At 39.2% G+C, this 21,961-nt stretch overlaps 1 protein-coding gene across 1 annotated transcript in view; it reads right to left on the bottom strand.

Annotated features, from left to right (window-relative positions):
* Positions 1-21,961, bottom strand: part of zbtb46 (zinc finger and BTB domain containing 46) — a gene marked incomplete at its 3' end in the record, with an annotated part of 75,319 nt that overhangs the window by 35,270 nt on the left and 18,088 nt on the right. The window contains 2 exon segments of the mRNA XM_036212764.1: positions 10,784-11,720; positions 11,856-12,076. Of these exon segments, the coding sequence (XP_036068657.1) occupies positions 10,784-11,720; positions 11,856-12,041 (1,123 nt within the window). The 5' untranslated portion in view covers positions 12,042-12,076.

Genomic DNA, 21,961 nt, shown 5'->3' with positions numbered 1-21,961 from the left:
AGAGGAGGATGAACTGGTGTGGAGGACGTAGCAGGACTCTCCTCAGATCTCTCCCAACTATCAAACCCGAAAAAGAACTGCGCACAAACACACATGCAAACACAGCCCAAGCCATAATTGTCCCCTGTGGTGATTTTGGCCTCCCCCTCATAGTTTCTCGTTGCTGTTGGCCAACTCTAACTGTATCTTCAACACTTTCGTTTTTTTTTTCCTCTTTGGACAGAGGAGAGGAGGGGTGGGAGCTCTCACAAAGGAAGGAATGAGGGATGAAGGAGAGGGAAAGGTCTAGAGGAAGGAGGTGTGGAGGGGTGTGACGGCGGAAAGGGGGAATGAAGGGGAGAAGAGAGGATGAATGTGTAAGAGGAAGGGAGACTTTGCCCTCCAGCGGGAACACTCCCACGATTGTGTGCACATAGTGTGCATGTGTGTGTGTGCAGGAGTTTGTGTGTCGGAGCCAAACCGACACACCCACAGGCTGTAGACCTCTATATCCTGTGCGGGTTATCCGTTTGTCCAAACATCATGCAACTCCCCCCTCGTCTTCCTTGCCTCTCCCCTTTTCTAACTGGTCTGACAGGGGTAGAGGCCACTGAGGGAGTGGGTACAGTAAATAGAACAAAGCCACCTTTCTAAAATAAACAGAATGAGGAAGAGGAACTTCAGGTTGACTGAAAATGAGAGAGAAAGGGATCCAAGCAGGAGATTTCTGTGATGTTCTGCATTCAAAAGGGGAAAATGTAACTCAAGTAACTTCCAGTCAGTAGGACCGGCCCTATATTTCTACCTTCTCCTACTGCTTTCTCTTGACTTCTTCTGGGTTAATGCTGGTTTTATTGTGGCAAAAGCCACACTGCTCAGCGCTGCCCGACTCATGACTGCGGGGCCCATTACTGCCTATCAGGTCACCTCAGCGGTGGGAAAAATGCACACTAGCTCACATTAAATATCACCAAAACAGGAGCTCTGTCAGTGGGCCCAGCTGAACAGTGAAAGCAGCTCAGTCTCTAAAATGTTCTTAATACAAAAAACTTTCTTCTTCTCAATAACGGATAAAGTTTTCCGCTTTCCAAGCACTCACGAGAAGTTTAAAAGAGCCAACTGATCCGGAGTTAATTTGACAAATTCCATCCATCGTCTTCTTTTAATCATCTCAGAACCTTCTGATTTATAACACGAGCTCAGGACCCCAACAGCTGTGCAGAGAGGAGAGACGACACCAGAGGCAAAGACGTGGTACGAGCGGTGAAGATAATGACTGCTGCAGGTTGTGTCTGGATTTATATTCACTTTAGATTCAGACTGACTCGGTCTCAGAGTTGGAGACGAGAAGTGAATAAGATCATCTAACGACATTTGTGTCAGTTTTTCAAAGTAACACAAAAGCAAAATAAATATTGTATTGAGCATTAAGACACACTTTGACAGTTTTACAATCAGTATAATGTTTTTTAAAAGCAAGAAAAGATCTATTTAGGTAAGGTTGGACACTGGTTGAGTTGGGAATTTGTTTATTTTTATACATAAATATTTCAAAATTATGAAATACATTTAAATTACCTTATGTTTGCATACAATATTTCTAACCCCAGTCCAACATAAGCAGAGGTGAGGGCAATTTAGACAATAAATTAAAAAGAGAAATTATTCCAGTGATTAGGTAATTTTATGCAGGGGTCACATGTGGCTCTTTGACTCCTCTCTTGTGGTTCTCTAGTTTAAGAATCATTTTTAATTTTAAGAATAATGTATTTTAACTTTATACTGCATTTAGCAAAACAAAACAGTCAGATAAGTCAAACTTTATTAAACTCATTTACAAACAGTTTAGGCTCCAGACTACAATACCCATAATGCTCCAAAAATCCATCAGGCAATTTGTGTTTGTAGTTTACCAAAGTTGAACATTTTGAGCACAAACGGAATTCATACCTAAGGCACATTGGAATATAAGGCGGATTGTCTATAATTAAGCAAAATTAAAGGATTTTAAATGTGCCATATGGTCCAAAAACATGTATAAGGTTCACTTAATTAGCTCTACATTAATTTTAGTTAGATTTACAGATTTTTGGCTGAGATCAACCAATAATGGTAAATTAAACCATTTATAGTTTTTTTTTAAATTTATAAATCACTCAAGACATCACACTATCTACTGCTATATTTGACATGATCCTATGTGACACAGAGTGTCTTTTATTTTGAAAGGAAGTCATGTGAACCTTTGTCAAAAGTTATGACATTTTTTTGTTGAAAAAAATTATATATTTTGTTTAAATGAAAAGAACTATATTTATTAAAATTTTGACAATGAATACAAATCTGTCTTATTTTTTCTACAGGATAAAGTAAGACTTTGTGGTTCCTGAATGGTTCTCTAAATGCTAAAGGTTGCAGACCCTGTTTTAAAGTAAAGTATCTCAATTGTTTGAATAAAAGTGGCGACTACTATTTTTTTCAAATATGAACATAAATATTAACATAAATTAAATATTAAAAACAGATTTTTTAAGTTGATCTATTTATCTCAATCATTTGGTTAAAAGTTGTGCGTATTTATGACTAAAATAGACAGATTTATGTTTTTTTACATAAAAATTACAAAATAAATGAAATATTTTTAAAAAATTGGCGTTGATTTTTACTTTTATATTAAAAGAGTTACATTAAAAATCAAACTAAGGATGACTTTGTGAATCACATAATGAAACACAAACTTAAACTTTACATCAAAACGAGAAAACAGAGGTTATCCGAAGGCCTTACATGCTGCAGAACTGGGATGCTCATTTGTCTGCATTCCTTCTAATGTTCTCTTCGTGTTTATAGTAGTATTAATGTTTCATGAATACGTTTGCATTACAAGGCATTATTATTACTCGAAAAGCTTTACAGGAAAACCTCAGAGTGTTCCGTTCTTGATGTAAAAGAAAAAAAAAAACAGCTTGAGCAAAGGGGGTAAACAGTCTAAGGTTATCAGTTTTGGATAGTATTAGAATAGTAAATAATCAAGAAAATATTAGAAAATTATTTTTTTAGCACTTATGTGTACTTTGAAGTTGTCGGATATTAAAACAATAGAGTTGAGGTTTTTTTGCAAAAAACATTGTGTTGACGCAGGGTTTTGAGGGTAAAAACGTCAAATGTTCAACCGCAAAAACCACTTTAACCCACCCATCCTTGCGTCACACCGACAGGACATCCTGTCAGATCGATTCTAGCTCTTTCTAAGACCCGATTCCAAGATCTGAGCAAGTATGAGACGTGAGATGATATTTTTGTGCTCCTACAAACTTGGATGAGAGTCAGTGGGTGATGCGTGGGCCGTGAATGAACATATATGGGCCCAACCCAGGTGCACTCCGAGTGGGATGGCTAATCTTTAACAAGCACACGTTTTCTTTACTCCCCAGGTCCAGCCAGAAAATCCTCCTCCAGCCTGTTCCAAGGCCAGGAGGCGGCAAAGTGGGGGGTGATGACGTTCTGGAAAAAAGCCATGGTCAAGAGTGGCGAGGGGGCAGCTTCCAGTCCAAAATGGGGTTTTTGAAGCCAAAGAATTATAAATAGAGCAGGTGTCAGTATTGACAACTGCTGTGAGAGAAAAAGACAGACAGCAAGAGTGTGAAAATTTGTGTGAATTTGTGTGTGTGTGTGATACCATGGCGAAATAGGACAAGGGGCTTTTTCAGCTGGTGGGCTGCCTCTAATGGCGAGCAGGATGTGAGGTCATGAGACAAAGATGGATGATGGGCGGTGAGAAATTATTGGTTAGATGAGGAGATAAGAGATCAGATATGGGGTTACATTAAATGGAAGCCATGCAAAAAAAAAAAAAAAAAGAGAGAGATGAGGAAACGCAAATGAGTTTGCACACATGTGGCAGGGGACAAAAGGGGGAAGGAGGGGATGGAGAGAGTGGGGAAAACTGAGGGAGGTGGGGTGAATGGGTCACAAAAGTCAATAGAGTGGGAGGAAAGGGCAGAAATCATCTAGGCAGTCAAAGGATAAAGAGACAGAGCAAATACAGGGCGATGGAGGGATGGAGAGAAGCCCCGAGTACAAAGACGGCCAAAGACAGAACTGATAATTGAGCGAAAGAGTGAGAAAAATGAACCAGGAGTTACCAAAAAGCACAGGCAGAGAAGTGAATGCAGGAAAAGATGATGTCGGGATCTAACCCAATGCATGTCAAACATCAAGCTATGAAGACAGGGGTTAAAAATGAGTCCACACTCTGAAATATTCATTCTATTTTAGTTTCCTACAAAGGAGAAATGAATTAGGTAAGAAATATGAAAGTAGATTATTAAACCATGAGTGAGGAAGAAGCAGTGAGGTATGTGAGGTTTGAGGGGGTTGAAATCTGTTCACGGTGTTTTAAATATTAAACCTGTTTCAAGTTTAATGAAGTGCAAATACTACAGGGAGAGTCTTAACTGGAATGCAGAGAAGTCGGGGGCGAAGGGGGGATCTGATTCATTATTTCAAGTGTTCACCTTTACACTGCAGCGGCTCGGGGAGAGGAGCGCGGGGAGGGAAGGAGGGAAAGTTTTGTGCAGAAAATAGAGGGTGCTTTTCAGATCACCTGTGTGGGAGGCCCAGGTGAGTCCCGGAGGCACGGCAGCTCCAGAAGCTCAAGGCCACAACTTTCAGGATTCAATGAAACAAACCTTAATGTAGGAACGATCCGGATGATCTCGGAAAAAAATGTTTTTTTTAGGGTTTTTTTGAGAAAAATATCTAGGGGTGTGGGGGAAAAAATCGATTCAGCGATATATATTGCGATATTTTGTTTGCCGATAATTATTTTGATCTTGCTGAACTAGCTTGAGTTAAATAAGAAATATTTTACAATTCTATTATAATGAAAGATGTATTAATATTCTGGAAGAGTTTTTCTTCTAAGTCAAACTCCTAAAAAAAAATTGTTCTGGTGCAGCATATCGCGATACGTATCGTATCGCCAGACTGTGGCCAATACACACCCCTAGGCTTGTGTGTTTGCTCAAGATAATGTGGAGGGGAATTCTGAGCAGAAAACAGAGACACAGATAAAGATGTTTTATTTCCAAAAAAGATTCTCAATCTAATCAATGTACAACAGCTAGAGGGAAATGGAAAAAACAGCCCACGTGTGATTGAACTGTTCACTTCTACTTAATCAGATGCTCCAAAGCTTTGTGTATGTAAGTGCATGTATCACACTAGGCATGCACTGGATTGCCAAAATCCCCCAAGCTGCCATGAAAGGTCACTGTGTGTGTGTATGTGTGTGCAGGGGGTATGAATGTGTGTGCGTTTGCTTCAAAACCAGCAAAAGACTCACACACAAAAAAGTATTTCCAGGCTTGGTATTATGTGGGATAAAGATCAAGTCGGTGTTTGCCCCAAGAACAACGGCAGAAATTGATCATCAACTTGTGTTTTTTTTTACCTGCACTGGATGTTGTGGAAAGAGGAAGAGTTCCCCCACTTGAAAAACACACACTTTTTTTGAGAAAATGACACTTTTATGATCAAAAACGATTGAAAACATAAAGCAAAAATATTGCAAAGCATTCCGCCGGGAGAGTCTGAAGCAGGGATGGAACACATGATCATTACTTTACGCTACACTTTTACAACAAAATTACTCCACATTTCTTCTTCTTCTTTTAAAATATAAAATTCTGAGTGGAAATCCTTAGTTTTAGGAATTCTGTTCTGAAGTGGTCAGCACTGTGGATTTCACATGTACAACATTATCATAAATGCATTACCCCAAACATATTGGTTGGTTAAAAGAAAGGGAAAATGTACTATTTTCTTTAGGTTTGAGATTAAAAGGATGTGGCTACCCAGTGTGTATACTTCATATTATCTTAAGATGTGGATCAATAAATGTGGTCCAAGCTAACTTAGTGCTTTGTTTTAAGATCATTGCAGTGCCCAGAGATTAGGGAAGGTACAGATTATTAATTTCGGTGTAAATATAACAAAACCTCAAGAAACAAACCCCCAAAAATTACAAATTTAAACATCAGAATAAATAATTGCATCTTTTTTTAAGCTTCAGAAAACTCATTATATAAGTAGACAAAAAAAAATCTGATTCTTACAAAACCTGCAACATTATTCATCAAAACACTGTCTTTAATGCAGAGTAGATGTCTTTTGACATCGATTGGATTCATATCATAATTTGCTGAAAAAGATACGATTCACTGACCTAAAATCGATTTTTAATCAAAAGTTTAACCAGACATAAATACTGGGTACTGAACAGTGCAGTTGAAAGTTTTCCAGATTCCTTGTATTTCTTCCAAGATAATCACATGTAAATTAAATATGTAAAGAACCACTGCGTCTTAATCCAAATGGTATTTTCCATTATCAATAATAATCGATTTATTTCATTTTAAGACAATTTAACAATGGCATAAGTCGATTCGATTAACAACTTGGCCTAGGTCGATCTGTTTGAATTGCAGAAAATGAATCGATTTGTTGATGAATTGTCTTTATGAAGATACCAAAGCAGCAAGAGTTCATTCAAATGTTGAAAAAATAAACTGACAGAGACAAAAAACTACAAAAAACCTTTCCACTCATGAGCAATTTCCAGTGCTATAAACTTATCCTCCCATAAGATTCATACATTTGCATGAGCAAAATCAGCGAAAGCTGAAGAAATAGGAAGTTCAAGTGTCGATAAATGAGAGAAAAGACTGTTGAGTACTTAGTTGCCTCAATAAGAACATCCAGTGAACACAGCAGATGTTTGCAGGGGAAGGGGATCTGAAAGAAACTAATCCTAAATCCTACAGCTGTTTATGTCAACATGGGCGCATGGCACACTCGCCTAGATGCCTTGGCGGCTGTGTGTTTTTGCACTGAGCCTTTACACAGACATATATTATCCTTATATTACGGAATAATCCAACAAAATCCTCGGCAAGGCGGTCTCTGTGTTGTAGGCCATTTAAGTGTTTCTGATCGCAAAGCATGGACACTGATTACAGATGAATGAGAGGGAGGGAGGAGCAGGGATGGAAGAGGGGGGGAGGCACTTTTCATCAATAAAGAATGAAGCAATTAAGCTAATCTCAGACTGAAGGTGCCCTTCCTCCTTAATACCTACCACAGCCCTTCATGGAAACCAGCAACCAGGCGTCACAGAACTACAGCTCCACCAGTGAAGATGTTGACCCAAAACACAGAACCCCTTAACTAAAACAACTGACTTTAGCTCAACTATCATTCATAACAAAAAACTAGTATAAAATGTGCTTTTGAAATGAAGTAAAACATGTTTAGTTGCATTATTTGTGATATCAAATGCAGTTTTTTATGTTTGCAGGTAAGGGGGAGTTATTAAATCCTACAGGTTTGCTAAATTGTCAGACTCCTGGGTGGAATATAATTTATATTTCCAAAATCAAATTTTCCGCCATTCAGGGAAAACTAAGCACACCAAAGTGTCAAAAAAACACCATCTTGGTGGAGATATTTTTAAGTGAGCAGTAAAGGGGGGAGAGAACACAGCTGTAACTGTGCAGTCCATTGCCATGCTTTTACCACAATCAATATCCGGTGAGTCAGCCTTTAATAAAACAGCCGATGTACCAAAACCTTCATTTTTTTGTTAAAAACTAAAGCATTTTTGGTGTTTAAATCAAAAATGATTAAACACGAGTCTGAGGCAAAAGTAGCATTAGTAGTTGAAGAAAAGTCCTGGACTGTATTCCAGCTCTACCTGTGTGATTTAGCATTAAAAAGGCAACACAAACATGCTCAAAAAATATTTAAAAATGAAAAATGTGATCCTCATTGGAAAAAATCAAGTTTGATGAATTGCTAGCTCACTTGTTGTGTTTTCCAGAAACACTTAAAGGGCTTAAGTGTTGAAGGTTGCAGACCCCTGGACTAATCCATGCTCCCAACCCACGAAAATGAACGGGCTCTCATGAGGTGACGTAGACAATTCAGAACAATCTATTTTCTAGCCTAAACACCCACTTACTAGAAGCTGCTGCTAGCTTCCAGAAGCTAGCTAGGAAGCTAGCTTCACGAGTTCCCCGACTTGTAACTTATATTTCATAAATATTTTGTTCTTTTGTATCCCAAAGGTAATATATGATCATATTTATGGATAAAGCTTACTCTGAAAGGCTGATCTTCACCTGCCTGACCTGTCCACGTTTGTCATATTTGGTAAAGAATAAATAGTTTTATTCCTTCTAGTATGAATGATTATCTTGTGTGTTATAGCTCAATTTCTTTTTCGTTTAAGCCTATAATCGAGAGAGCATTAAAGCAGGAGAGCTTATGACATTCTTAAACAGGAGACCTGCTGCCATCACCTTATAAAACAAGGCTTTATTTTTGCAAAGACAACAATTGATAAACTTAACTGATTTTTTTGCAACATATAACCATGTTTTTATGATTGCTACTATTAAATCATCAACAAGTCATCCAACCTTCATGAGCACTTGGCGGATTTTTCCGTCTAATCTGCCGACTGCATCTTTTGCTGCTTGGTAACATTATACCTGGAATCGGTCAGTCCTTCCATATGGCTGCACACCTAATTCGGATCTTTGACTGTAGGTGACAAAATCCCGGACTTAAAGAGACTTAAGACTTAAGGACACTAACTCTCATAAGCCCTTAGACAGGAATTGTGTGTACTTTCTGCCCTCAGTTGTTTGAACTTATGGAATTAGCGGAATTTACTTTGCAAAAAGGAAAATCACACTTCCAAAGCTAAAACAACAACACTTCCTGTACCTGCTTTGTGAAAACCGGTTCAGTAACCCTACGGCCTCCAGACACCACCTCTCACAAACAAACTCAACAGCTAAAAGCTGTCCATGTACACCTCTCAAGTTCATCAGATATGACATTTCTTACAATTTGAAAGGTGAAGGTGAGTATAAATGCCATGCAGCAAAACATCAAATAGGTAAATGTTCATTTAAGTGGAACCAGAAGTACAGAACAGGTCTAAAAGTTCAACACCACTACAGATTCGGGTTTCCTAACGTGTGAGATTCCCGAAAAGACATCATGTACTAGGGAACAGTAATAGGGTTGGACGGAAGGTCACAAGAAAACTGCAACTGAAGTTAAAAAGGACAAACTCTTATAAACTCCAAATTATACTTTTTCTAACTCTGTTTGCTTCCTCCGCCTCACTTTTTTTCCCACTGACATCCTCTCACTCTTTATTTTCCCTCCCGTCGGCCTCTCCAGAAGGTCCATACCTAAACCCCAGAGAGAAGGGGAGGAGCCTAAGACGGCGAGGACGCGCTGGTAATCCGTGGAGTGACCCAGGTCAATTCAATTATCCTGTTTTCTTTCACTTTGCGACGCGTGTGCCCATTTTACAGCCAACTCCCTTAATGCGCCCAGGATTAGCTTCTCTTACTTTTAATGATCTACCTATCGACGCCTTGGGCTTCTCAGCCCCAACACACAGACTCACAAACACACAGACGTCATTCTATCAGTCGGAAAAGTTTGAGTCTGAAAGAAAAATGCCTTCAAAACTCTCCAAGGCTGAAGAGTAAACAGAGAAATTTCAAAATAAATTTGCTTCCAATGGATTGCATTTGTTTGTGTATGTGGGAGTGAGGCTTACATAAACTGCGGGAGCGGATTGTTTTATCCATCTGCATTTACCCAGGCTTCACCTCACACCTTCAAGATTTGAGATAATCATCTTAGGCCTAACACATTAGTGTATTAGCTCGCTAATCTTAACCCTGAAGGAAGAAAATAGGTCAATTTCTAGGAGTAAACTGTACGGATGTCTGACATACACTGACTTAGGCTACTCACCAAAGTATTAAGTAAATAATCGTCATGGTGTGACAGAAGTCAAATAGGCTTCCTGTCTGCAGACCTTTAGGATGGATCTGGATTTTTAAAAAGATTAATAAGATTTTGACACATTGAGGTGTTTATACCTTAGTTTAACCAAATTACCTAACCTAATCTTATTATTCCACCAGTCAGTGGTACTTACAACGCTTGAGAGTTATCTAATAGGGTCAAGTGTTGTAAAACGGCCATAGCTTTAAAAAACAAATATCTATTGTGCCCTGCTTTGAAAATTTAAAATTTTCTTGTAAATTTGAGATCCAGTTCAATGACAAATGTGTTTAGTGTTTTTAAAATGATTTTTTCTCAAGATGGAGGACATATATAAAGACAATTAATATTAAAATTGCATTTCTGAGTATTTCTTTATTCAAATTGCGCTGAATCAGTAGATGAAAAAATAGAGTTTGAAAAATATTGTCGATTTGTTACGTAAAATCTACAATCGGCAGGTCATTAGCTTCCTGCTCTGCTCCATTCAAATAGATCCATTAACGTCTTTGTTTTCCATTAACATCTTTGAGCTGGCATCTGGCTCGGGACTGCACAGATGAATAGCTCTAATATTGGTCGACATTTCTGGTGCATCAGTAATGTTAGGTTGAGGTTGTGAGGGTCTGTAAGCTAGCAGGAGGGAATGTAAACAAACGGATGATGGGATATGAAATTCTGCCCACAACTCAGAGGCAAATTTCTGATGAACTCTTGACGCTCTCTAGAAATGAACTAGAAAACGACAATATTTTTTTTTTTAAATTGTCATAGAAGACGATTGGAGTAGGCCTTTAAAGTATATTCCACCTGTTGCATAATGATCACTTGCCTCTTTAAAGTTCAAATTAGAACTCAAACACTTCCACAAAAACTTTCCACAGATGGGACAAAAAAGGAAACAGTTGGAGGCAGTCTGTCTTACCTGGGATGTCCTGCCCGTTATAGTTCCATCCTGCAACCGCCAGCATGGATGGCAGCGGAGACCCGGGCCGACTGTCCCTGTAGCGCTCCCTCTCCCGGTCCCAGTTCCTCTCAGCTTGCTGGGTGATATGCCTCACAGTGTCCTTGTTCTTTCTGTTCTTCCTCCTCCCCGATCCCGACAACTGTTGCCAGGACCCATCTCCGCCCCCTCCCCCAGCCCCTCCAGGCCCTTGCTCTGCCTGGCTTGGGGCTGCTCCCTTAAGAGTGTCTCGTGGATGAGAAGATGAGGCAGGGGAGACCTGCTCCTCTTTGACGTTGATCGGCCTGTAGTCGTGCGGCCACGCGGGTTGGGAGTCGTGGCAGGCTTCCTCTTGACTCTCGTGGCTCTTTGGGGGTTCCTGGTCCTCCTTTCCGTACGTGCTGCCTCCCTCGTGGCAGCTGGCGATGGCTGAGTCCCCTGAGGAGTTGGCTGGGCTGGTGCGGCGGGCTAGCCAAGGGGAGGTGCTGCGACCTGACATGATGGAGGCCAAGGCCTCGGAAGCCATTCCCACTATCCCTCCTCCTCCTCCCCCCAAAACTGCTCCGGGAACAACCCCTGCTCCTGCTACTCCTAGTCCACCTCCTCCTCCGCCGCCTCTTCCCCCTCCACCTCCCCCCAAACCTGCAGCAACAGCCCCCATCTCAAAGTCAGCCAGCTCATCAGCCATCTCGGAGCGGATGCTGATGTCCAGTGCAGCTTTGATGAAGCTGTGGCAGGCCTGGACAATGTCTGTCATCTGCAGGTAGCTGGCAGCCGACATGACCTCGATCACGTTCTTGCTGGTGAGAGCGAGGTGTGCCGAGTACATGAAGTCCAGGATGGCTTTGAAGCCTGTGGCCGTAACAATGTCCAGGTGAGTGACAGTAGTCTGATGATGAGGCTCGGCTCCTTTTTTAACCTGCAGGTTGTGGAGGGAAAGCATTGATGTGCTTTAGTCTTTATTTCACAGATCAAGAAGAAAAACAACAACTTTTTTATTTACTAAAGCAGGGCGAATAAAATAAAGTCAGTTTTTGCTAACAGGATTCTTTACCTGGCAGTAAAGGGTCTTAAAATAGCGTGAAGAGCCCAAAAGGACATTCTTGTGGGCCTTGAAGATCTTCCCATCCACGATGACACAGGCGTCACAGAGGATGCCGTGCTGCCTCTGCTCGTTGAGCTCTCTGAGGAGCTGACGGTAGTGAGATGAGATCTCCATGTCCTCCTTCCTGTTGTTCATCTGTGTAGCTGAACAAAAGCCGTTCCTCCAAACATCTGCAGATCAACCAGAAAAAGATGTGCAGACAATCAGCTAATGATAGAACATGTATCAAAGTCATTAAAAAGAACATTTTTGAGGCAGCAGTTTCACAAAGATTGCACAGCATCAGCAAATGTTCGCTCACCGAAATGTTGGTTTAAAAAAAAAAGAGCAATACAGCAGACTAAAGACTTATCTGTTTTAAACATTTTTATTTCCACAGAAACATTGAATCCTTTTATTGTCAGGTGCAAATTAAATAAATAAAGTGTATTTAATCAAACCAGTCTTTAGAGATGAGCTCGGGTACGAATATATCAGCAATGACTGTGACATAAAAACAACAACATCAATTGAAAGACGTCTCTGCCGCTGTAGTTTGATGTCTAAAAAAAGCCCAGAAACAAATAACCCAAAGTCTGTTTTTAGTCTGACAGGTTCATGTGTGTGTGTGACCGTGTGTGTGTATGTTTAAAAAAAAAACGAAGAACAAAAAATGTAATACTTTCACAAAACAGCTTCATGGTACAATCAGCATGGCTTCAACATAACTCCATCAATAAACAAGACCTCGTTTTTCAATTTTATTTCCAGTTTCACTTCAGAAAAAAAAGTCAGTTTGCTTTGGCGTAGAGACGGAGCTTCACTCTTGAACCTTCACCTCTACAGGTCCCATCCTGCAAAGTTTGGTCTAACTTGTGAACACTGAGTTCTTTTTTTTTTTTTTGGAATAAGAAAATATTTGAAAAAATGTTTTATCTGCTCAACTATGAGTCAAATTTGTAAAAAAAAAAAAATCACAAAAAGAGTAAGAGTGAATGTCATGAAGCTAAAACTGTTGATTTATCCTTTTTTGAACACTTTTTTTTAAGTTATGCTTGAGAGTAGATAAGCCCTTCAAGGGGCCATACCACTTTTTAAGCTTTTTATTGGCCTCCTTTAAGACACAATCCCCCCACCCTGGTCGGGCACAGTCGTGAACACGGCGAGTGTATTTATGTGGTGAACTAAAGGCAGATATAGGGTATGTGGACCCATTTTTTAAAAAAATGTTTAGATTATTTTTGCGGGAGAAACAAAGACGCTGCCGAAGCCAAATTAGCAGCAGCCACACGCAACAGCAGGCGGAGCTTCAGGACTCAAGTGGTTTTACTTCCAGGTAGGAAAAAACTAAAAAAAATGCTAATATTTCATAAATAATTTGTATTTTAGTGTTCCAAAGGTAATATATGATCATATATATTGATATAGTTCACTTTGAAAGGCTTAAGAAAATCATGGTATAAGTTCAACTCCAACTATACGTATATGCATATTCATTCTAAAAATCTTTCCCAGTAGTCTTTTAATTATTACAGTATTATGCTGTTTTTAGCCAAAATCCAAAAGGTTGACATTTTTTCCAAACATATTTTCTGCAGAATAGTTCATTAGAAATTTACCTCTGAGTTGTGAGCTAGCCCTCGGCTAACCCTTTGTTTACACTCTCTCCCGTTAGCTTATAGCACCTCACAAGCCCTGGCACACATTAGCGTAGCACTAAAAGGATGTCGAGCAGTTTTTTTTTTTTAGCTCAGACGAGGAAAACGAAGACGTTAATGGATCTATTTAAGTGGATGAGAATTGTAGCTGTGTCACAAACTCAAGTCTTTTCAAGCCCAAGGTTTTCATCTGCAACTGATCCAACACGATTTAACTGTAGAAATGCTTTTTAATCTTATATTAGTTTATTTATGTCTTCCATCATGAGACAAATACTACAAGAACATGTTAAAAACACCAAAAACCTGATTTTCATTGGAGTGGGGCTTTTTTCATACATGATGTATGATGAGCTCTGTCATCAGAGAGCAAGACAACGCTACTAAAGAAGAGCTGAAGATGCGGCAGATAAGTTGACAAACCTCTGCATGCACAAATGTTCTTGTTCTCCGTCCATGCAGAGGTAGGAGAAATCTAAGTCAGGCAGTACATTAGCAAGAGAATTAGCATCTAGCGCCTCAGCTCTTGTCTGAGTAAATGCTAAATCATGGGGACGCAGAGTGTTATCAAACGCAGCAGTGATTTGTTTTGGGAACGCCACAGCTGTCAGCTCTCATGGGCCGCTCTGAAAGATGACAGCTCGGGTTGGCCAAGGTGACAGCAGCGTTTGCTCGGGGGCCGGCACACTTCAGGTCATGTTTAGCAAAGCTCTGCTCAACCTGATGGCTTGTAAGATCAGATAAATCCACAGTGTCTCCCACGTCCACTCGGACAAACACACCTCCCATGAACGGCGGTGGAAAAGCCGATCGAGTGATTGTGACAACTGCTGAGGCCTCGCTTGCTCAATAAAAAACTGTTACCTCAAAACTTTGACTTTGATTGGTGCTTTTTCTTTTTTTTTATAAAGTCAGAAAGAACTTGAAGGAAAAAGGAAAGTTGGAAGGAAGTGAATGCAGACTAACTGTGTCCCCCAGAGTATGAAAAGGCAAGTTTTGACGCAAATGTTTTTATCTTTTAGCTCCCACATATCTTTTTTTAAAAAAAAAAAAAAAAGAAAAACACTATTGGCAGACTAACCTTGAGATATTCTTTGCTTTCCGCATTGCTCTGATAGAAGCATTGAGAGTCTTCACCTCTCACCTCAGGAAACAAACTGAGCGGCTCTAAAGACACACCGATTGCACTCCTTCCTCTCGTTGCTCCTCATCTCTCAGGGCCACTCGCACATTAGATTGTAAAGCCTGTAGTGTAAGATTGGCTTCCTCTCACAGCCATATAAAAACACAAAAAGAGTCATTCATTAACAGATACACGTTCCCCTATTCCTCTTCTTTTTCTAAGTCAGTGTGAATAGTGAAATAAAGAGCTACTGTACAGCACACCATCAGTCCTCATTTAAGACGTGCATCTCCCGCTAGCCTAATGGAGGCAGTAAAAGAGGCATGACAAGACCGGCATTAGCCAGGTGTTGGATTTAGGATCAGATTTGACTCTACTCTCTTCTTAACATCTGTAAAATCAGCGGACAATGATAGCATCTTTGTTTGAGAAAGTAAAAAGTAAAAACAAACCCAAAGGAATGTATTCCGTATAAAAACAAAAGGGGGATCAAAAGAGAGAAGACACGTTATCAGGTAAGATGTTTCTTTGTGAACTTTTGCTTCAAAGCTAGTGCGGTTCAGGTGAATGATGTGCCATGAATTAGAAGGTCATTGCCCCTAAAATGTGCTACTATTATTATAAAAAAAATGCAGCTTTTGACACTAAATGAGGCATTTGAGCCAATTTCTTACTGACTAAAAGTCACCTTTAAAAAAATACACTTTTTGTGTTTGAAACCATTCATTTATAAAATTGAAAATTGTATTTTTGGTGTTTTAACATTGTGGCGTTTTTCTGATAATGGAAGAAATAGATATAAAATGATGCTTAAAGGGCCCATACCATGATTTTCTTAAGACTTTCAGAATAAACTATATACATATATAAGATCATATATCACCTTTGCAACACTAAAAAACAAATTATTTATGGTAAATAGCATACACTTGTATAGCTCTTTTCTACCTTTCTTGAAGGCCCAAAGTGCTTTACAGTCACAGACCCATTCACACACACATTCACTCATTGATGGCGGCTCAGCTCCGAAAACTGACGCCAACCTTCCACCAGAGGCAATTTGTGGGTCAGTGTCTTGCTCAAGGACACTTCAACACATGGCGGGAATCAAACTCGCAATATTCCGATCAGGAGTCGACCGCCCTACCGCTGCGCCACCATAATTCATTTATGATATTTTTGTTATTTTTTGTGAGTTTTTTCCTACCCGGAAGTAAAACGACTTGATTCCTGAAGCTCCACCTGCCGCCCATTTTATCATGTCAACCAGATGAATATTTCAGGATTTATCGAAATGCTGACATATAATTTCCATATAAAAAATCATCCACTTTCATGCAAATCCATTTACTTTTCTGCTACTGCTCAATAATCCACATTTAAACCAGTTCTCCCAATTCGTAACTCGCTTTTCCTCCAGGAAATAGTCTGCTCCCTCTCTCCTGCCGTCTTCCCAATATCCCCCGTCTGCTTGCACCATTCTCGCATACGTTTAGGATCCATCTCAACATGTTCTGATTTCTCCCCCGTTCATAAGCTCCTATACCACTGCACGAAGTTTGAACGGTTAGCTAGCTGATCACCGCTAGCTCCAGCTGCTAGCTTTGCGGAGAAAGTGTTTGTGTTAGCCTGGCTCCTCCTGAAAGGCGCTGTCTCACGTTGTGACGTCAGATCGTGAGAACCCGCTCGTGTTTGTGGGTATGCTGTTGAGAGCGCAGGTTTCTAGAGGATTACTCAAAAATGCGTGAATGGATAAAAATATCACTTTGGGGTTCTTTATATTTAGAATTGAACTTTATAATACACTCACTAGCTCAAAAAGTTGTTTTTTTGATGCCATGTTCCCTTTAAATTTGCATTTCTGAGGATTTATTTGTTCAAATTGTCATGAATCAGGAGCAGACGAAAAAATGACGTTTAAAAAAGAGATTATTTTTGACGTAGAAAATATACTGCACTGTAAAAAGTGAAACACTGGACCAACTAACAAAAGTTTTGTCATTTGTTTACATTTAAAATGATTAGTCTTCATCAAATTAAAAATTTTAGTTATTTAGTTTACTCAAATTAAACAAATGTATTTGATAAAAAACAATATTTTTAACGTTAATAAATTACAAAACCTTTTTTAATTATTTAAAAGACCACTGGGAATGCTTTTTAATTAATTCAAAAGGTCATTACAGTACAATAACAGAATGTAGTGATAAATAAATACAGTGATAAAGTGATTGTTTTTCTATAGATAACAATTTTTACTTTTTGTACAGTTTAACAGTGGCGAAAAATGGTCTTTCAAAATAAAATAGACCCAGTGTAAATTAAGACACAGATCTGCTGCAGTAGATTTACAGATTTATAGCATTAAAACTGCAAGAAAAATGTCAAACATGACATTTCTCCTTATGCTAACAAATATAGACATGAAAATTTTGGTGTACAATTTATAGACTTATACATAAATACAGTTATATAGGAACTTTTCCTCTGAACAGCAGCTAGACACTGACGAGCAGCAGAAGATCAGAATATCTGCTCTATGTGCATCTTTTGCTCAGTTATCTGACAACATGACAGCTTAACTAAAGCAAATTAACCAAAACCACAAACACACCGTTTTTTGAAATTCTCAGCATTTTTATTTAAAACCAAAGAGCCACAATGGAGGGGAAATAAAAGACCCACATGTGGCTCGGCAGCCTCAGTCTGCAGACCCCTGAACTAAAGCAAACACACTTTTAAAGGCACTAATGTGTGAAGTCGGCACTCTTTTATTTCTGATTTGTAAAACCAATTCACAATCAGCTTTTTGTGTTTTACAATTACTTTTGAATAAAATCTGTTTTAGACAATAAATTTCAACCTTAAATTAAAGTATGCAGTTGGTTGTGGTATTGTTTAATATTATGATTTTAAATTGTTTTTATAATGTATGGAGAAATGTAGTTTACGGTGTGTGCAGAGTAAAGGGATGATCAACATAACCTCTCTAGCAGCCTGGAGCAAGTCTCATAAAACTCTGCTGAGATGGAGTGGAAGCAGAACTTTGCTTCATTAGCATACAAAAGAAAGGATTGTTGAACTTGTGCTAAAGGAGGTTAATTACCTCTCAAAAACTCTGTTTTAGCATTAATAAGTCAGTATTTGCTATGAAGGTGCAGCTCTGGCATGTAGGCACGAACTCCAAGTTTTTGCTTGTGGCGCTGTTGCATATGTATTCATATGAACTTCCTTTATTATTTTTCAAAATGCAAAAATTCAGACAGGAGATTATTGAAATGAACCACGGCAAATTTCTTTGTCTTCGCACTCCCAAATGAACGGTTATTTACAGCTGAACAAATGCACATATTAATTTTTGTTTCCAACATGCTTATGCAGGTGCAGAGGAGGTACTGGAGACATCGCAGGAGGTTGTTCTGGTACCCAAACCACATCGCTCTGAGGAATTGGAAGAAATTTAACAAAAATGACACATACAATTTGAAATTTGGAAAGACAAAGTGAAGCAGACTCTCAATTTATACATTTAAAACTTGTTTTGTTTACTCATCACAACTGCTATGTCAAAAAGGGATTTTCCTTGAGTGAAGAGGTAAGTCCACTGATGCACTGCCGGTTCATCCTCACATGCCGTCATTTTCTGGAGTAATAGCTGTTTACTGATAGTAGGGCTTTGCAGTAGAAGCACTGATAGCTGGCTGTAAGTAAGTCCAACAGGACTTCTTTATTATAGTTATCCTACTTCATGTTAAGCTTTAATGACTTTCATGTGCAATTTGATCCTTGACAAAACAATGACGTATTTTAATGTGTCATTGTTTTGTCAGTGGGTGTGTATTGGCAAGAGTCTGGCGATAAGTTACACAATACGTATCGTGATATATGTCTCACAATACGATACGTATCACGATACCATGACTGTTTTTTTCTATTTTCTGCCTAAATATTAACACGCATTTTTTGTTTTAAAAAAATGGTAAAAATTCACTGTATGATCACAACATTAAGCTGTGCAACTGATCTCATATTGGATACAAATTGCTTTTTCCCAAGAAAATTCATACGGCTTTTCTTTTGGTAAATTAAGAAATATTAGTTATTTAAGGGAAAAATCAAAATTGTCTGATTTCCACAACAAAATATGTTTCAGCATAAGAAAAAAAGAATGTGCGTTAACCAATGAGGTTCCTATAATAGGATTGAGGAAATGGAATGGGGTTTATTTCCAACATTGATAAAAGTAACTTTTGAACAGTTCAGGAGCCTGAACAGTGATGTTGTTTTGGTTGCAGTGTAGAGGCTCAGTGTGCTGTGCTGCCAACTAGTGGTCGGAGGTTTAGATGGAAAACAAAAGTAAAACACTGAATGACATTTGCTCATAAATAATTATTAAATATAGTCTTGTCAACATTGTAAATCAATACAAGTATCGGTAAATCAAATATCGTGATATATCGTTGAATTGATTTCCCCCTACGCTCTAATTTTAATGTTGGCAAAGCTTTAATCAGACTCAGTTTTGTAGAACCGTTGAGGTGTCTCAAGTGTTTTAATGGATAACAGGGCGGGGCTTACCCGGCCTGTGATGTTATGTCACTGACAAATGCCTAACCTTAATTTGAACAATCTCTAATGTGCACTCCTCCTAGTAGACTTTGTGATTAAATGAATTGGTTGGGCCCGTGTTTGTGGACCAGCCTACTTTTATGGCATCTCCTAAAAAACAGACATGCCCATCAGAAACTGTTTTCAAACAAATGGAGATAAATCTTTTCAAATTAAAATAGGTTTAAGTAAGAAATAGTACATAATACAGTAATTTGCATCAAAGTAAAATACTTATTTTAGAAATTGCCTGCACTTTAATTAGCATTAATAAAAGGGCCCTTTAGCTGGAACCATTGACTGTATATTAGAACTGGACTGAGAGAGTGTGACGTCACCCAGAGATTCCACCCACTTGCGATTCCAGTGAAATTAAGTCAACTCTGTCACCATTTTTTTTTTTGCTATATGGATGTCACCATATTAAAACCAGACATAAGACAGCGATTGGACTGAGTCAACATTTCTATGGCAACCACTCTTACAAATTAGGAGTGAGCTTGCTGTAAAGATTACACGCTTAGAATCTGTCAAGCGTTTACAACATTCAATGTGGGACCACAAACTTTTATTGATGCATCTGATTGGCTATTTTAAAAGTTGAATAACCTGTGCTACAGGACAAATATTGTCAAAAAAATGTTAAAGATTAGCAAAAACATGCTAAAAAGGCGGTATGGTTATTCAGACAAATATAATAACCGAGTATTAGCTGTTTATTTCTATATATAAGTTTTCAACTTCTTGGGACCAGCAGGCACTTCCTGTTTGGAATGTGAGGAGGGAGGAGTCACTCAGTCCAGTTCTCTTATACAGTCAATGATTAGAACCAGGGACTATCTCAGTGTAGGTCATAGTTTGGTCATATGTAAAAACCTGTCCTTTAGACTAATCCATATTTTGCTAAATATTTAAAATTTTACATTTTTAGAACAAAATGTAAGTCCATATAGAGAAGAATAAGGACACTATTGGTTTGTTTTCCATTTGTTTTTGGTGCTAAGAGCAATGAATCTACACTCTAACATAAAGATGAAATATGTGTACTTTTTTTGGGAACATATATAGAGTCGTTTCCACGTGTGGATATTTGCGGCTGTGGTGTTAACACATTTCTTAGATTTCACCCATGTTTAATCGTGCCTCAAATTTAACAAATGCAATGATCAGCGAGGAGTGAAACAACAGCAGGGACTGAGAGAGAAAGGGGTCTAATCAGATTTATTGCTTCAACAGACTCACAGACATTTTGCATTAGCAGTTAGGTAGAGACGAGGGGCCTTAATGGAGTTCGCTTTGACCTCTAAACTCTCCGTTTCCCTAATTGGCTTGTTTAATTTCAGCATGTCCGATTCCCTCCAGTCAGAAATCTCTTTTGCAGGGGAGAAATCCCAAACTGTACCTGCTACGAAACATAAAGCGTATCGTCTTTCAGGAGCCACTTCATTTTACCCCATGAGCTGAGACTGTCAGCAGGACCGAAGCCCTTTTCTTTCACCCTCTGAGTGCTGCCTTGATTTAAAGCATGCTGTTTTTGTTCTTGAAATATACACTTGACACCAGATTGGAAAGTTAGGTAAAATGAACTTGTCGAGCAATCAGCCAAGGTGGGAGAGGGGCCGAGACGTTTGCGTCTGACACATTAGCAGTTTCACCAAGGCTACAGAAACTAAAGCCAGCTTTCAGCATGTCACAAAGCAAAGAAAAAAAAAAGCTTTTCATCACTCTGTGAAACCTTACAGCAGAAAAGTGCGGTAAAAGTCATCAGGAGGGTGACTGAGCGAGCACAAGTTTTATTGTTATGCTTCAACAAAAACATGCGGACAGAGCTCCAAGACCCTGTCACCCTTCTCTAGCCAAATCGAAAGTGACTGTCCTCCTGAACCCCTCAATGCTTCACTTTCGTCCACATAATCCACAGCCCTGATTCCTTCAACAGACTCGCACAAACACATCCTGTCCCCTGCCTGGAATACACAAACACGTGCTATAACTAAAAACACCCACATTTACACACTTAGCGGAGCCGTCACGGCATCACACCCAGTTTATCCTGGTCACATCACAGCAAAGTCACTTTGTGCCCCAGCAAGACAACTAAAGAGATGAGACATGATGGAGTGAGAGAATGGGGCTTCATCCTTCTTGTGTTTCCTTTAATGCAGCCTGTCCCTCCGAGCCACTTCTCAGCCTCCGTGACCGAACAGGACCGAGAGGAAACGGAGCGGAAGGTCCTTCTGGATCAAATGAGGAGGACTCCATTGTCTCTGTGGCCTTTCCAATCACACAATACACTGCAGTCCAATCAGATTCTACAAGCTTTTTTTAATGATTCCCCCTTTGTAACCACACAACGCACTTTATTTGAACAAAACTTATTTAGGTCGCTCTAGCCTTTCTGTTGATCCAATCTCTATTGACATCTTGTGTGCGAGGTTTAACTCAGCAGCTCCGCACACATGCCGTTAGATTCATTCCATCGGCTGGCAGATATTAGCATTAAGAGGTCTGCTGCTGGTTGTACAGAACTGCCACATTCAGCTAATCGCTCTGCGATTTTGTGCCCCTCTGCACAACAATTTAACATCATTTGATGAAATGAGTTTGTCATGTCAAAGAGAGTGAACACACAGGTCTCTAAAACCTTCATTTTGGCTGTTAACCAAAAAAACTGAACCTTTTAATAA

This window comes from Oryzias melastigma, linkage group LG7 (assembly GCF_002922805.2).
Source record: "Oryzias melastigma strain HK-1 linkage group LG7, ASM292280v2, whole genome shotgun sequence".
NCBI classification, from domain to species: domain Eukaryota; kingdom Metazoa; phylum Chordata; class Actinopteri; order Beloniformes; family Adrianichthyidae; genus Oryzias; species Oryzias melastigma.
Note: the sequence above shows the minus strand (reverse complement) of the source record. Positions and strands in the feature narration are given on the sequence as shown.